Here is a 14,659-nt window from a genome sequence, read left to right on the forward strand (position 1 = left end):
GTGGACATGATTTCATTGATAAACCCAAACCCAGTGTTGGAAATGAACAAAAATACCTCTTTAGAATACAAATTTTGACCACTCCTATACAGTTGCTCTTTTAATTGGCTGTTTTCAGAATGCAGAGTACTTTCCTGTAACAAAGGAATAAAATGTGTACAATTTAGGCCTTGCACTGCAATGCGTTTCTGAGATAAATAAGACAACGCCGCTGTTGTGATGTAAGTATGTTCCATTTTACCTTCTCAAATGAATGATAAATAACAAACAGGAAAATGTTTTGATCTAATGTCCCATTTACTACACTATAATATGAGGCAATTCAATGTAAAAGTATTCCAAGTATTCATAAAACAGTGCTATTTGACCATATAACTGAATGTTACATTTTAATACAGGTGTTCAGTATTCAAGTATTCTTCTCAACACTGCCTGTAAATCATTCATCAAAATATACATTATTAACAATGAAATAAGTAGATTCTGCTACCTTTGAAATTACTTCTAACAATATTAAGTAGTAATAAAACATTAAAGAGTACGCGTCACATTGTTCTAATGACTAAATATGATACACTTACTTAAAGACGTGCTATGTAACCTTTTTGGTGGAGGATCTGCTTCCTGCTTGTCTCCATGGTGATGCTATTGTTGATTTGCATGGGATGTTCCTCAGTATGGCATTAAATGTATTTATTTCCATGGAGACAAGTTGGTACATGGCAGATTTTTTGCAACAAAAACACCTGCGATTGATAATGATGTTTAATGCTATAATGTGGAACATACGTATCCAACGGAACAACAAGAAAAGCAGTAACATAAGATAAGATAAGATAATCCTTTAATGTCCACACATGGGGAAATTTCATTGTTGCAACGCAGGTAGATACAGAGGAAAAGGACAGATAACTTATAGGAAGTTTAAAAAACACTCTTAATAGAAGAACTCTTATAAACAAAAACTCCTATAGACAAAACCTCTCATTTCCTAATAAGGAATGGAGGGGGAAAATAAAGATAAAATAAAATAATAAAATAAAATAAAAACAGCTAGCGTAAGACAAAATAATACTAATAATAATGGTAAAACAAACACTCTATTTTCATCAGTTATATGCACATGAATGTGACATTATTGCATGTGAGTACGACAGTAATTGCACATGAATATGACGGTATTGCACATGGTTAAGTCAGTATTGCGAGTGTTCAGGACTAACAGTGTTTGTTATAAAGTCTGACAGCAGCAGAAGGAAAGACCTGTGAAGCCTCTCCCTCCCACAGCGAGGGTGGATCAGTCTGTCACTGAAGCTGCTCTCCATAGTGGATAGAGTGTCCTGCAGGAGGCGACACTCATGGTCCAGCATAGATGTGAATTTAGCCGGGACCCTTCTGTCCCCCACCTCCAACATCTGTGTGGCGTAACCTCCACCAGAAAAGTTACATAGTGCACCTTTCACTGGAATAAATATAAAATATGTTTAATACAATACTATTTTTAGGACATCTTTACTTTGAGAAGCGTTCAGTTCTCATACACAGAGGCTTTGATTTCACAGTTTATTATGTGGCTCTGTTGGAGTGTCTTCCAGTGTAGACACAGCTGCAGTGGTTTCAGTGGACGTACATCTGCTCACGCCCAGCGCTGCTTCATCCCCCAGGCCCTCTCACTCACCCAGTCCCTTGTTTTGCTCATGGCCGAACGCTCTGCCCCAAGAACCAAGCACAGTCTGGCCAATTTCGGCTGATTCCTTTCCAGGTACTCTTGCGTGTCCTGCCTGAGCACCTGCAAGGCTCCGGGCCGGCTTTCGTCGAGGGAAACGACAGCACTCATCGTGGGGTTGAACCGGAAATACACGTTGGGGGCGAGCAGGTCGTCCAGAAGGGTGTGGACTCCTTCGGTGTCGGTGGCGCTGCAGATTAAGTTGCTGATTTTGGCCCTCAGACTGGTGGAGGTGGCAGGGTTTCTCTTCACACTGTCGTAGCGGCCCGTGCCCAGCGACAGGACACACTGGAACGGCTGGCGGGGCCACAGCAGGCGGCTCTCGTGCACCGCCAAAGCACAGGGGTTGTTCAGAATGATCCCCCCATCCTACAAGAGTCAAACCGAAAAAGTATTAAACTCAATTATCTTGCATTGATTTATTGAACGTGCTTTAGTGTAAAAAGTACACAAAAAAACACAAAAACTTGATAAATATGCATTCCTGTTGTGAGCACAGTCACCTCTTCACAGATCTCACCTGTATACCAGTAGTTATCAGAATCAGAAAAGGTTTATTGCCATTGTCAGTGAACACAATTCAATTCAAATAAGGCATGCTTTAAAGAAAAACAATTTAAATGTATTATATTTAGTTATATAGTAAACCTCATCACTTCAGATGACCAATCAGAGCAGGAGTGTACTATCGAGCATCAATCTTTCACTTTCTTGTTATAAACGCCATTTTGAGTACTTTTGACCTTTCAACGGTCACATTTTTTTTTATCACTTTATCAATTATTTATTTAATTCATGAATAGCATTTGTGATTATGTCAGTATAACTCCGAGGGTGACTTCGAATTGAGGGTGCATCACACTTGTCCTTGTTGGGTCCTGGTTTGAGCAGAGTTTTAGCAGTGTTAGGTGTACGGTGTCGAGTTAGGAGTTAGGAGTTAGGAGTTAGGTGTTAGGAGTTAGGTGTTAGGAGTTAGGTGTTAGGTGTTAGGTGTTAGGAGTTAGGTGTTAGGTGTTAGATGTTAGACTTGGTTTGTAGACTTGGTTTGGACCTGGTTTAGTTCTGGTCTGGTCCAGATTTAGTTCCGATTTGACACAGTTCAATTTCCATGAGTCTACATATATGTTAAGTTATCCTCCTGCACGTCAATAACGCAGCCACCTGAAGAAGTTGAGCCAGGCTCCACTTTGAGAACTATTAAAGGCTGCGATGTCACATGAATCTAACAGTACAGAGCAGTTGAGAATGTTTGTTACTACTTTATTGTAATAAATCATCCACAAACCAAACAATTTGAACAGAAACACTGGGTCTGAGTGTGACACCTTTGTACCTGATGAATGTCTCCCTGTAAAGTGAATTCCTGGAAGTATCCCGGAGCGGCTGATGATGCTCTGACCGCCTGCCACATCTTGTAACCACTGCCTCCCGCGTATCGACTGAGTGATCCCGGAGTGTGGTTGTAGTTACGGAAAACAAAGGCTTTTGGACTTGTTCCCCAGTTCACAACTGCACTGACTGCTGAAACCTACATTCACATGAGCAATTATTAGTCATCATTTACTACTCAAACCCTGTATATCTTAAGCTTATCTTACCTTTGGGCTTAACTCATCCCTTGCTGTTTGAATAAGCAGTCGCTCACTAAGCTCCTCTCTGTAAAATACTCCAAAAATGTTACACAAATAGACCAAAGATGACGACAATTAGTTTAAAAAGAGTCCTTCAGATGATATGACATTTAAAAGGAATGTAAAATCTGTGAGATCTCTCTATCTTCATTATTCTCTAGTGAAATCTGAAAACGCTGATTACTTGAGTATGTTCTCCCAGGTCTCCGTGTTGTAGTACGAGTGATTCCAGCCCATCTTCATTGTTCCTACAAATGGGTTCTGGCTAAACACCTCAGAACCAAAGCGCTGGTACATGTCCTCACACTCTGCGAGGGAAAAACGGGCCAGACCCAGCATGAAAGCAAGAACTGCCCCTGACAACAACATAGAACACACAATATAATACACAATAATAACTCAAATACCCAGCTCCTTTTACTTCCGCTGCTTACCTGTGCTAACTCCACAAATGTAATCGAATAATTGATGTATCTTCCTGCCTGTTTGAGCTTCTAAAACCTTCAACACTTGCAGCGGAACCACACCTCTAAAACAGAAAATAATTCAAGCATTTATTTACACTCAAATTAAACGGCATTTGTGTCAACTCTATAATAGATATTTTAAATTCTACCTTGTGCCACCGCCGTCAATAGACAGAACCCTGATGCCTCTCCCTTTGACGGGATCTACATATCCCACAAGGGCGAGGATTTCTCTGATGGCATTTTGGAGACGCTCGTGATGTTTAAAGGAGCGGCGTTTTCTCAGTAGTAACACAGCAGTCTGCTCCTGCAAACACAAGCACAACTGAGACTTGATACAGCCAGGAAAACATGACGTGTGCAGAAAACCATATTTATTTACCTGCCACAAGACCATTCTGCATAATGGATACCGAATGAGGTGTTGATTGAGAGCTTCAATGGAGGTTACTAAGGCTTCTGAGGAGGAGGTCTGTTCTAATGTGGTTATTAAACTATAAGTAGCTTCCTCCGCTTGTCGTTTACTTAAGTACTGTTGAAAATAAGTACATTAGATACATTATTATGTGCAGGATACTTTCAGTTATTCTGGTACAATAATAATGCAATAGCGTTATTAACCCCCAGACCTACTATTACTGTTTGGAATCAAATTGTTTATTATAAAGTGTTATTCTACGCCTAGGCACTCAAAGTTCTTTCATTAACATAATATGTACTCATATTTCTCATGTTTTTCTAATTATGACGTTTTTGTGAGATATCCCTGTGGTAAATAATTATCATAGTTTTTCATCAGTCAACTTGGAGTTTGTGAAGAAAATGTGACAAATAAAAGTTGAAAATTACAGGGAGTAGTGCTGATGTCATCAAAAGGTGCCATACCATCAACAATGCAGAGAAAATGTGCAACTTGCACCTTTTTATGACATTTCAAACTATCAATTATTAAAAAAACGCAATTATTTGTCAAATCATAGCTATTGTAGGATTTGAATGGACTTTGGCCCTTGTTTACATTCTGGTTGCTAGGTAACAGTTGTGGAATTACCTCTATCTATGTCATATTTGCTGGCCATGTCAAACCAGGAAATGACATTATAAACGTTTGGTAAAAGTACTAACCAAATGTTGACATATAATAATCAAAGGTTTAAAAAAGTAGATTTATAAGTTTTAAGAATCGACTGACCTTTCTGTTCCAGGTCGACTTAGGTGAGGTCACATTGTTGATTTGGTTTGGTCCCAGATACGTATTGAGAAAATCTGGGATGGCACTGGACGGATGAAGAAGGCAGTCCATAAGAGAAACCGCTCTCAGTTGTTTTACAAAAGCAGCGTCCGCCTCTGTCAGATTCACATCCAGATCATTTTCTTCTGATGTTTCTCCTTTGAAATATTGATTAACGTGATTTGCCATTTGGAAATAGTTCTCGCCAAAATGTGTTGAATTGTGGCTGCTGTGGAAAAGACCATCCAGCTCATCTTTTGATTCAAACACTCTGTGATTCAGTTTGATTGGTATTTGTTTGGAGGATTGGGGTACATTATTATGATTTTGCGATTCCTCCTTGTCTGCAACCCCAGCTCCAAAGTATGTATTAATATGTGCAGCAAACATTGCATAACCTTCTTCCCAGCTACTGGAGGTAGATACTTGTATATTTGTAGCCTGTTGATTGGCTTCAGGTTCATCTGATGTGACATTTTTAATCTCTTTTATGTTTATCTGCTCACTTCTTGAACACAAATGATCCTCTACTTTAACTTTGTCATCCACTCTTGGGAAAACTGCATTGATGTGTTTTGCAACGTAGTAGTAACTTTCTCCAAATCTTGTTGCTAAAGAGCTGGGATGAAACAGTTGTGCACTTACATGTTCATCTGTTTTATTGCCACGGGACTGTAATGTGGCTGTGTTTTGAGGTAAATCCTGAGTAGCTGATCTCGTGTTACTTTGTTGCACAGGTTTAGCATTGTTAACTGGCGGTATAGGTTTGGTTCTTTTGAAATACATGTTAATATGTGTTGACAACTGATTAAATGATTGACCGAGGCGACCACCAAGTCTTCTCAGTTGACTGTTTTCTCCAGTCTCCGCCAATATTCCTACTGGAGCTTCAGCCTTGAATTCATCCCCGCTAGAAGAGGTAGAGTAAAGTTGTGTGTGAGGTTTGACTTTGTTGGCTGGATGGTGAAGCTTTGAGAAATTATTACTGAAGTATGTGTGTCCACTTTGCCTGGTGCTGTTACTTGAAAAGCTTTTAAGACGAAAAGAGCTTTTGAATCGTTCACGGCTGTGGATTTTCTTCAGAATGCTCATGAAGAACTTGATTTTGCAGTAGGATCTCAGGGTGGAGTTCACAGAGCTTGAACAGAAGTTGAGGTATCGGCCCATTTTTGCCTGTGTAAAAAGTAAAAATACAATGCCAAGTTTAAGCATGGCTTTAATTGTGGTCAGTTTGTAAGGTCTTTGTCTATATGCTTAGTTATGATCTGCTTTCACAACAACTCCAGGAACTATCACTCAAAGAGGCACACTGTGGTGACTATAAATAACATAAAGGTGCATTCCATAGTCCGAAAACAAGTCAGACAAATGTAATGTAAATGTTCTCAACAGGTTCAGCACTGATAAAAATAAGTTTTCTACTGAAAAATAGGCCTTTAAGCAAAACCCTGGCACACATTGGCATATGTCATGCAACTTGTGAAATTGTGAACATAAAGTTCTCTTTGGAAATTCAAATACATGTTTTAGCCTACAGGTGGTTGTGTTTGGTAGTTTTTAACAATTGTGTCCTAAACACTGTGTAGCAACATTTACAGTGTGTCTATGTTGTTGTTTTCCCCTTCGTCAGGGGAAGGTCATGCCTCATGTCTCAAAGCAGCTTATGTCTTCACTCAATGACAAGAGAAATAAAATACCTGACACTAGGTAGACTTCTTTCTTCTTTTCTGTCAGTTTAAGTAAAAAAAAAAAAAAACCTTTGACAATCCAAAATTGACATGCCAATCAGAAGCATGGACAGTGTTGTGTTTTGATTCTTATTCCAGCCTTTGCTCCCTCAGTGCTGTGATCCTATTGGTGGAGCTCAGTGGGGGCGGACCACACTGACCAATGCCTGATAAGATCTTAAGGTCTTAAGGTCACTGTTCAGCAGTTGACTGGACGCACCAGTCTAAAATTAGGAGGAGCCGTTAGTTGTAGTAATAAACATGCTAAAACAGCTTCAAACAGGACTTGAGAAAAGACCAACATGTTTCAGAATATCATACAGTTAAAAACAATACTTTATTGAACAATTGTATTATTTTACCTTTTGGTGACACACAAAGCACTCCAAATGGCCATAAGTCTGCTTGTGGGGACATCTATGGCCAAACACTGGTAACTGCAGTCTCTCTTTTGAAACATGTGCATTTGTTTGCATGTTGCGTGTACATATTTGTATATTAAGCCATCCAATACCATTCATCATCAGAAAACCTCCTCATATCCTCCTTGGAAACACTTTGTATATTTCCATTACTTAACACCATCATATAGTTATATAATTCTGCAAACAAGTTTATTCACAAAAAAGCAATGGGTATATTTAATCACATGTTAAAGCTTGTGGTGCAACTATCCATAAAGTGCAGAGCAGTTCAGTTTGATTTCTTTTCACAGCGTCCAGTGGTGCACTCAGCTCCACGCCCCGTCCACTTTAGGCGATTTCTGGCAAAGATGTCGTAAGATTTATCCATTAAAGGTCTTATGCGTGGCCACATGAGGAGACGCCCCAACCATCCGAGTCCCACAGCGGAGTACATGACAGAGAAGGCAGGAACACCACGGTGAACCTGACAGAGCAACAAAGGAGTATCTAAATATATATTCGGATTATCTAAACACAAAAGCAAATGACACACCCTTATTACAAAAAATATGATAGTGAAAGTGTATGTACCATATTTTTCTCATCTATAACATGCATTTCCTCCATTGCCATTTCGTAGCTGATGTCATTGTGCTTTGCTCCTTCATATCCTTGGACAGAGATATCAATGAAATCCACTTTGCCAGGTTCTTTCCTCTGCATAAACTGAAGAAACCGGATCTCTGTCACACAAATGGGACACAGCCCGTCATATAAAACCTGTAATACAGAAGATAAACAAGTTATTATCTCATTTTCTATTTAGAGATACTTAGGGATTATTCCATTAATCGATAATTGTGATTACACAGGCCAAGAAATTGTCATAAGAGTTTGAAAAGACAAAATAGGTAATTTCAGTTCATTCAACACAATAAACAAAGTATAACTTAAAATGTTGAATGCTGCTAATCCTCTGATTATCATTCAGCAAGTCTGAGTTCAGAAAGTTAGTAACACACTGAAGGTATGTTAATCTACTGAGACATTAAAGTAAATTAAATATTTCACTTTTGTTTGGTTATGGTGTATGTTTCTCATCACTAGTTTCTTTGAAACACAATCGCAACACTAAAATGTTGTATTGCGAGTGACACCTTTAGTCTAATTATTATAGTACAGAAGTAAAACAAAATGCATTTGACACGTGAACTGTAGAGCACACTCTGCTGGACACCAGGTCACTCTATCTCATCTATTTAGAAGTGGCATTCCTTAGTTTGGGAGCAGGTTGAGCCCAGCTGTCGACACCGAGAACTGGTTTGTAACAATCTTGATGTGCTGGTTTACTGAATGTGTGAAGATTATAGCGCTGATGACACACACAACCACTGAAGAAGACAAGTACGTACAAAGCTATTCGTTTTATCTTTAGCATGTTGAATTGAAGTCAACAAGAGGCAGTAAATCCAACTGGTAGCCCGGAGTGAATCAGGCTTTGAAGCTTGTGGACATGATATAGGCAGAACAGTCATCATGTCCATATGCTTTCACTGACAGGCACGTGTAGCCACTGCTGCTGCTGGCGACATACTGCCTGATCCAGGAGCGTGAGGCTGATTCCTTCTAGAACATGTGGGTGATTGACGCTTGAACTTAATCAACTTGTCATTATTTGGTCCGTCACTGAGCCACGTGTTCTGAAACCAAAAACTGAAACAACAGTAGCACACGTCCACCAAACTTTCAATAGAGGATTTTTACTCCTAACCATGATCAGGCATTCAGTATTCATGTTTTATATATAGCTGAATGGAAATAGTAGGTGTTTCATGCTTGTCAGTCTTACTTTGACAGGTGCAGCAGCAGACGCGGGACTAGTATGGCTCGTCCTGAGTGGAAGTCTGCACAAAACCGCTCTTATCGCCAACCCCGACTGCAAAGGCATTCTCACCAAATTCATTTTACTTTATCTACGTTGATTTTCCGAGGAAAACGTAGAAAGACTCATTTAACAAGAGCAGGAATTTGACTTTAGCTCACTTATATACAATAACAGCAACGCAGGGGTTACACAAGCGCTTTGGTAACAACGCGAACGAGCAAGCCCCGCGAAAGACTGTGGCCTTTGTCAATCGGACTGCACTCTAAACATCGTCTACTTGTGTTAAATGAAGCAGAGCCGACAGTCGAAAGGATTTGACAACGTTGAAAGATGATTAAAATGAAAAGATCCACTCGTTCTCTCCTCTCAAGATGTTTGGAGGAGGCGTGGCCAGTGCGTCCTTCTTCCGCTTTACGTCATGTCGTCATTGCTTTGTTTGCGCAAGTCAATCTGCGTTCAGAGAAAATAATAAAAAAATAAAATAAAACAATTAATAATGGAGTACTATTACAGACAGCTAATACCAGTGAACTGTAAGAAAATAATGTAAAAAATATAATGGTTTTGGGTTGGTTCAAGATCTGGGGATAGTCTTGTGTTTCTACAGGTTGCTATGGGGATAATAAAGCACAGTAGATTACAATAACCTTCTCTATACATACTGGTTATTTTGTCAAACCAAAGATAAGGTAACAAAAAAGAGTATTCTGGGGTGGTGTGTTACCTCAGCACTGAGTAGGAACAATGTTATAAGTCAACAATTATATTAACTGATCATTTTTATCAGGTGAACCAGGTATGCCTCCACCAGCAGCTACAAATCTGGGTTACAGTCCCCCGGACGGAGGATGGGGCTGGGCGGTCGTTTTCGCTTCTTTCATCTCTATAGGATTCTCCTACGCTTTCCCCAAGTCTCTCACTGTGTACTTCAAGGAGATTCAGGAATATTTCGGCGCGTCCTACAGTGAGATAGCATGGGTGTCATCAGTCATGCTCGCCACCATGTATGCAGCAGGTTAGTCACTTTTCATCATCTTTTACTTTTCATCATCTTTTTACAAGTCATTAACAAGACAAAAAATGTTTAACCAAAGTTTGGCATGTGCAGGGCCCATTAGCAGTGTTCTGGTGAACCGTTACGGCAGCAGACCTGTGGTGATGGTGGGTGGGCTGATGGTTAGTGCTGGCATGGTCCTAGCATCCTTTGGCACCTCTATTATACATCTTTACCTCTGTGTTGGAGTAATTGGGGGTAATTTCAATTCGATTTTCACAGACAGTATATACATCACCTTATTTTCAATACTACAGTACTTTTGTTTCTCACCAGGTTTAGGACTTGCATTCAACCTGCAGCCTGCTCTGACCATAATCGGCACTTATTTTCAGGCCAAAAGACCGCTGGCCAATGGACTTGCCATGACAGGAAGCCCAGTGGTGTTGTTCACTCTGGCTCCTCTGAACCAGTTTCTGTTTGATTCATTTGGCTGGAGGGGGAGCTTCCTCATTTTAGGAGGCATAGTCTTGAACTGCTGTGTGGCTGGTTCTCTGATGAGGCCGGTGAAGAAAATGGTTGGGTCAAAACCAAAGAAGGCAGAGTCTTCAGAGTGCCATGACGAAGAGGAGATAGATGTTCTCAGGACTGAGGACAACGCTGAGAGCCAGAGCTGTGTGCGCAGATTCATCGACTTCTCCCTCTTCAAACACAGAGGCTTCCTCATTTACCTGGTCGGGAACGTGGTCATGTTCTTTGGCTTCTTTGCCCCAATCGTCTTCCTCGCACCATATGCCAAACATCAGGGAATTGATGAATACTCTGCAGCTTTTTTGCTCTCTATTTTTGCGCTAGTGGATATGTTTGTTAGACCGTTGACTGGCTTTGTTGGCAACACTAAATGGATCAGACCAAAGATCCAGTACTTATTTGCCTTTGCAGTTTCATACAACGGTGTGTGCCACCTCTTGTGCCCACTGTTTTCTGGATACGCAGGTCTGGTGGCCTATGCCATCATTTTTGGTGCGGCCTTTGGCATGGTCTGTGCCCTGCTCTTTGAGACTCTCATGGACTTGGTTGGAGCTCAGCGCTTCTCCACTGCTGTGGGGCTTGTGACCATCATAGAGTGTGCTCCTGTTCTGCTTGGACCTCCAATATCAGGTCATTAAAACTATTTTACAGACAGAGACATTAGATACTGTATCAGTCGTGTAAAGCTGTGGTGTTTTCTGTAGGTGCGATGGTGGACGCCTTTGGAGACTACAAATACATGTACTACACATGTGGAGTATTAATGCTGCTCCCTGGGATCTTCTTCTTTATTATGCACTACTACAACTACAAGAAACTGGATGAGAAACAGAAGCAGAGCGTTTCTGCAGAAATGAGGACTGCTGAAGACAAAATTCAATGCAATTCATAGTTCAATACATTCTGGGTTTACAATTGAAAGATTAGAAGAACTAAAAAACATTTACCACTTTGTCCTGTCCAACCTACTAACCTCTATTCATGCACAAGGTAACATCCTGTAAGGTCATGGTAATTATCAGAATGCGGCAACTTTAGACATAAATATTAAAACATGGTTGGTGAGAATTCTATAGCTAACTGGAGTGCATAGTCTTTAAACAATTCGGAGCAGTCTGTGACACAGCTTTAACTCACTCCGTGGAGTAATAACACTCTGCTGCACGTTGTGGTGTTCTAGATTCTGCAGTTGTGGGATAGAACCAAGCAACACACTGTTCAGAGTTGTTTAATCCTTACATTACATTATTTATTACAAATGATTATACATTTGGATCAAGATATATATATATATATATATATATATATATATATATATATATACATACATACATACACACACACATACATACATACATACATACATACATACATACATACCAGTAAGAAGAAGAAGTCATGATAAAGAATTGTTATTCAGGACAGTTTGTCAGTTTGAACTCATTATAGCACCTAACTCTAAGATTTGCCATCATTGATCATTGTTTTTACTGTATACAACTATGTTTTAGTAATTTAATTTTCAATAGACATAATTAGTCCAAACCGTTTTTTTCCTAATTAATCCATTTTGTTAACTCCACTGTTGTTCAATGCAGTTAATTGGTTGTTAATAAAAGGGTTAAAGGAATCATGGTGTAGAATTGTGTATGGTTCCTTTAAATGTATCCCAAGTGCGGCCCCAGACAGGCCCCTGGCTTTTGTGTGTATTTAAGGTTATTCGAGCACACGTCATGGGATCAAAGACCTCCCCGCTGTGACTCTCGGCCCCAAAGTTTCTGACTAGAGCACAAAAACAAGCCCCCTAATCCGGACTTTTCTTTTGTACTGACTGAGGAGACGTGAGCTGCTGAGGTACGTCAACAATGTTACTACTGCCTGCCCAATGTAGTCACATTACTGTGATAATCTGCAGTTGTTTATGCTCTGCTGAATCGTCTGCTCTTTAACCACATCACAGCAGGTGCACCAAGTATGCCTCCTCCAGCTACAACAAATCTGGGTTACAGTCCCCCGGACGGAGGATGGGGCTGGGCGGTCGTATTGGCTTCTTTCATCTCTATAGGATTCTCCTACGCTTTCCCCAAGTCTCTCACTGTGTACTTCAAGGAGATTCAGGAATATTTCGGCGCGTCCTACAGTGAGATAGCATGGGTGTCATCAGTCATGCTCGCCACCATGTATGCAGCAGGTTAGTCACTTTTCATCATCTTTTTACTAGTCATTAACAAGACAAAAAAGGTTTAACCAAAGTTTGGCATGTGCAGGGCCCATTAGCAGTGTTCTGGTGAACCGTTACGGCAGCAGACCTGTGGTGATGGTGGGTGGGCTGATGGTTAGTGCTGGCATGGTCCTAGCATCCTTTGGCACCTCTATTATACATCTTTACCTCTGTGTCGGAGTAATTGGGGGTAATTTCTATTTGATTTTCACAAACAGTATATGCATCACTTTATTTTCAATACTACAGTACTTTTGTTTCTCACCAGGTTTAGGACTTGCATTCAACCTGCAGCCTGCTCTGACCATAATCGGTACTTATTTTCAGGCCAAAAGACCGCTGGCCAATGGATTTGCCATGACAGGAAGCCCAGTGGTGTTGTTCACTCTGGCTCCTCTGAACCAGTTTCTGTTTGATTCATTTGGCTGGAGGGGGAGCTTCCTCATTTTAGGAGGCATAGTCTTGAACTGCTGTGTGGCTGGTTCTCTGATGAGGCCGGTGAAGAAAATGGTTGGGTCAAAACCAAAGAAGGCAGAGTCTTCAGAGTGCCATGACGAAGAGGAGATCGAAGCTCCCAGGACTGAGGACAACGCTGAGAGCCAGAGCTATGTGCGCAGATTTGTCGACTTCTCCCTCTTCAAACACAGAGGCTTCCTCATTTACCTGGTCGGCAACGTGGTCATGTTCTTTGGCTTCTTTGCTCCTGTCGTCTTCCTCGCACCATATGCCAAACATCAGGGAATTGATGAATACTCTGCAGCTTTTTTGCTCTCTATTTTTGCTCTCTCAGATATGTTTATCAGACCGTTGACTGGCTTTCTTGGCAATACTAAATGGATCAGACCAAAGATCCAGTATTTCTTTGCCCTTGCAGTTTCATACAACGGTGTGTGCCACCTCTTGTGCCCACTGCTTCCTGGATACGCGGGTCTGGTGGTCTATGCTGTGTTCTTTGGGTTTGCGTTTGGGATGCTGTCGGCCCTGCTCTTTGAGACTCTCATGGACCTGGTTGGAGCACAGCGCTTCTCCACTGCTGTGGGCCTTTGCACTATTATAGAGTGTGGGCCTGTTCTGCTGGGGCCACCCATATCAGGTCAGTCCATCTACACTTCTCGTTAATGTGAATCAAAAGTAAGCAGTCAGCATGTTTATTTACTTGTGTTTTTTTTTTTTTGCAGGAGCCTTGGTGGATGTATTTGGAGATTACAAATACATGTACTACACATGTGGTGTGTTTATGCTGCTCCCTGGCATCTTCTTCTTCATCATGCATTACTTCAACTACAGGAAACTGGAGGACGAGAAGAAGCACAGAGCAGCTGTGGAGATGAGGACTGCTGCAGACACAGTGCACTTGAACACAGGCCAGAATGAGAAGTAACAAAATTGAATAGAACAGTCCACAATTAGCTAGACACATTTACTTACAGAATCTTTTTTCTGTGTGCTTATTAAACTACTTACCATTTATTATACATTTTTTATTGTTCAGTACTGTATGAATAACTTACTAACACAGACCACTTGATGGCAGTATATTCTCTGATGTGAGCCCTCAAATGCAATCAGACAGGACAAATCAGATAAGACAGACTATAGAATATTTTGCGCTTTATTCCTTTGTGGTCAGATATTTTGATCTTGGAGTTATGAATTAAAATGCGTTTTGTTGTATATTTATTTTCTGAAAAGTGCAGAAAGCATCAAATATAAACATAAATACATTTTTTGATGAAGAATGAGGGGTTATTTGTCCGTCACAGTCATCAACAAGTCCTCAACAAGTTTGAAAATGGGCATTTGGAGATCATACAAACATTTAGAAATGTGTATAGGTCACCC

The 14,659-nt window shown here is 40.6% G+C and overlaps 3 protein-coding genes and 1 long non-coding RNA gene across 5 annotated transcripts; 2 read left to right on the forward strand and 2 right to left on the reverse strand.

Annotated features, from left to right (window-relative positions):
* Positions 1-1,496: 1,496 nt before the first annotated feature.
* Positions 1,497-6,225, reverse strand: LOC140362852 (calcium-independent phospholipase A2-gamma-like). The gene is made up of 8 exons (XM_072449105.1): positions 5,017-6,225; positions 4,207-4,356; positions 3,974-4,131; positions 3,792-3,886; positions 3,542-3,713; positions 3,325-3,382; positions 3,060-3,254; positions 1,497-2,095 (listed from the first exon to the last, which is right to left on the reverse strand). Exons 1-8 carry the CDS (start codon positions 6,220-6,222, stop codon positions 1,637-1,639), a joined length of 2,493 nt encoding a protein of 830 aa, XP_072305206.1. The 5' UTR covers positions 6,223-6,225; the 3' UTR covers positions 1,497-1,636.
* Positions 6,226-7,135: 910 nt separating this feature from the next.
* LOC140362854 (uncharacterized) lies at positions 7,136-9,449 on the reverse strand. The gene is made up of 3 exons (XR_011927123.1): positions 9,036-9,449; positions 7,778-7,966; positions 7,136-7,670 (listed from the first exon to the last, which is right to left on the reverse strand). It is a non-coding gene; the product is annotated as an uncharacterized lncRNA (long non-coding RNA).
* LOC140362853 (monocarboxylate transporter 2-like) lies at positions 8,521-11,550 on the forward strand. Its single transcript, XM_072449106.1, has 5 exons — positions 8,521-8,590; positions 9,859-10,086; positions 10,180-10,323; positions 10,402-11,226; positions 11,301-11,550. The coding sequence occupies exons 2-5, from the start codon at positions 9,870-9,872 to the stop codon at positions 11,486-11,488; spliced, it is 1,374 nt and encodes a 457-aa protein (XP_072305207.1). The 5' UTR covers positions 8,521-8,590; positions 9,859-9,869; the 3' UTR covers positions 11,489-11,550.
* A 763-nt stretch (positions 11,551-12,313) lies between these two features.
* LOC140362855 (monocarboxylate transporter 2-like) lies at positions 12,314-14,211 on the forward strand. 2 transcript variants are annotated; one of them, XM_072449107.1, is made up of 5 exons: positions 12,314-12,450; positions 12,557-12,787; positions 12,864-13,007; positions 13,086-13,910; positions 13,996-14,211. In XM_072449107.1, exons 2-5 carry the CDS (start codon positions 12,571-12,573, stop codon positions 14,196-14,198), a joined length of 1,389 nt encoding a protein of 462 aa, XP_072305208.1. In that variant the 5' UTR covers positions 12,314-12,450; positions 12,557-12,570; the 3' UTR covers positions 14,199-14,211. The 2 variants fall into 2 exon arrangements, with proteins under 2 accessions (XP_072305208.1, XP_072305209.1); XM_072449108.1 differs by having other exon boundaries at positions 12,344-12,450; positions 12,560-12,787.
* Positions 14,212-14,659: the final 448 nt, after the last annotated feature.

This window comes from Eucyclogobius newberryi, unplaced genomic scaffold (assembly GCF_026437365.1).
Source record: "Eucyclogobius newberryi isolate DKJ021-1_F unplaced genomic scaffold, fEucNew1.0.hap1 SCAF_17, whole genome shotgun sequence".
Classification (NCBI taxonomy): domain Eukaryota; kingdom Metazoa; phylum Chordata; class Actinopteri; order Gobiiformes; family Gobiidae; genus Eucyclogobius; species Eucyclogobius newberryi.

What these genes read in the sequence shown, in the direction of transcription:
- LOC140362852 (XM_072449105.1), bottom strand. Translation starts at nt 6,222, where the DNA reads ATGGGCCGATACCTCAACTTCTGTTCAAGCTCTGTGAACTCCACCCTG. An exon ending in GCAGAATGGTCTTGTGGCAG is followed by an intron (nt 4,132 to 4,206) that starts GTAAATAAATAT and finishes TTGTGTTTGCAG; the next exon opens with GAGCAGACTGCTGTGTTACT. An exon ending in GGGATGAGTTAAGCCCAAAG is followed by an intron (nt 3,255 to 3,324) that starts GTAAGATAAGCT and finishes ATGTGAATGTAG; the next exon opens with GTTTCAGCAGTCAGTGCAGT.
- LOC140362853 (XM_072449106.1), top strand. Translation starts at nt 9,870, where the DNA reads ATGCCTCCACCAGCAGCTACAAATCTGGGTTACAGTCCCCCGGACGGA. An exon ending in CGCCACCATGTATGCAGCAG is followed by an intron (nt 10,087 to 10,179) that starts GTTAGTCACTTT and finishes TGGCATGTGCAG; the next exon opens with GGCCCATTAGCAGTGTTCTG. An exon ending in GCTTGGACCTCCAATATCAG is followed by an intron (nt 11,227 to 11,300) that starts GTCATTAAAACT and finishes TGTTTTCTGTAG; the next exon opens with GTGCGATGGTGGACGCCTTT.
- LOC140362855 (XM_072449107.1), top strand. Translation starts at nt 12,571, where the DNA reads ATGCCTCCTCCAGCTACAACAAATCTGGGTTACAGTCCCCCGGACGGA. An exon ending in CTGTGTCGGAGTAATTGGGG is followed by an intron (nt 13,008 to 13,085) that starts GTAATTTCTATT and finishes GTTTCTCACCAG; the next exon opens with GTTTAGGACTTGCATTCAAC. An exon ending in GCTGGGGCCACCCATATCAG is followed by an intron (nt 13,911 to 13,995) that starts GTCAGTCCATCT and finishes TTTTTTTTGCAG; the next exon opens with GAGCCTTGGTGGATGTATTT.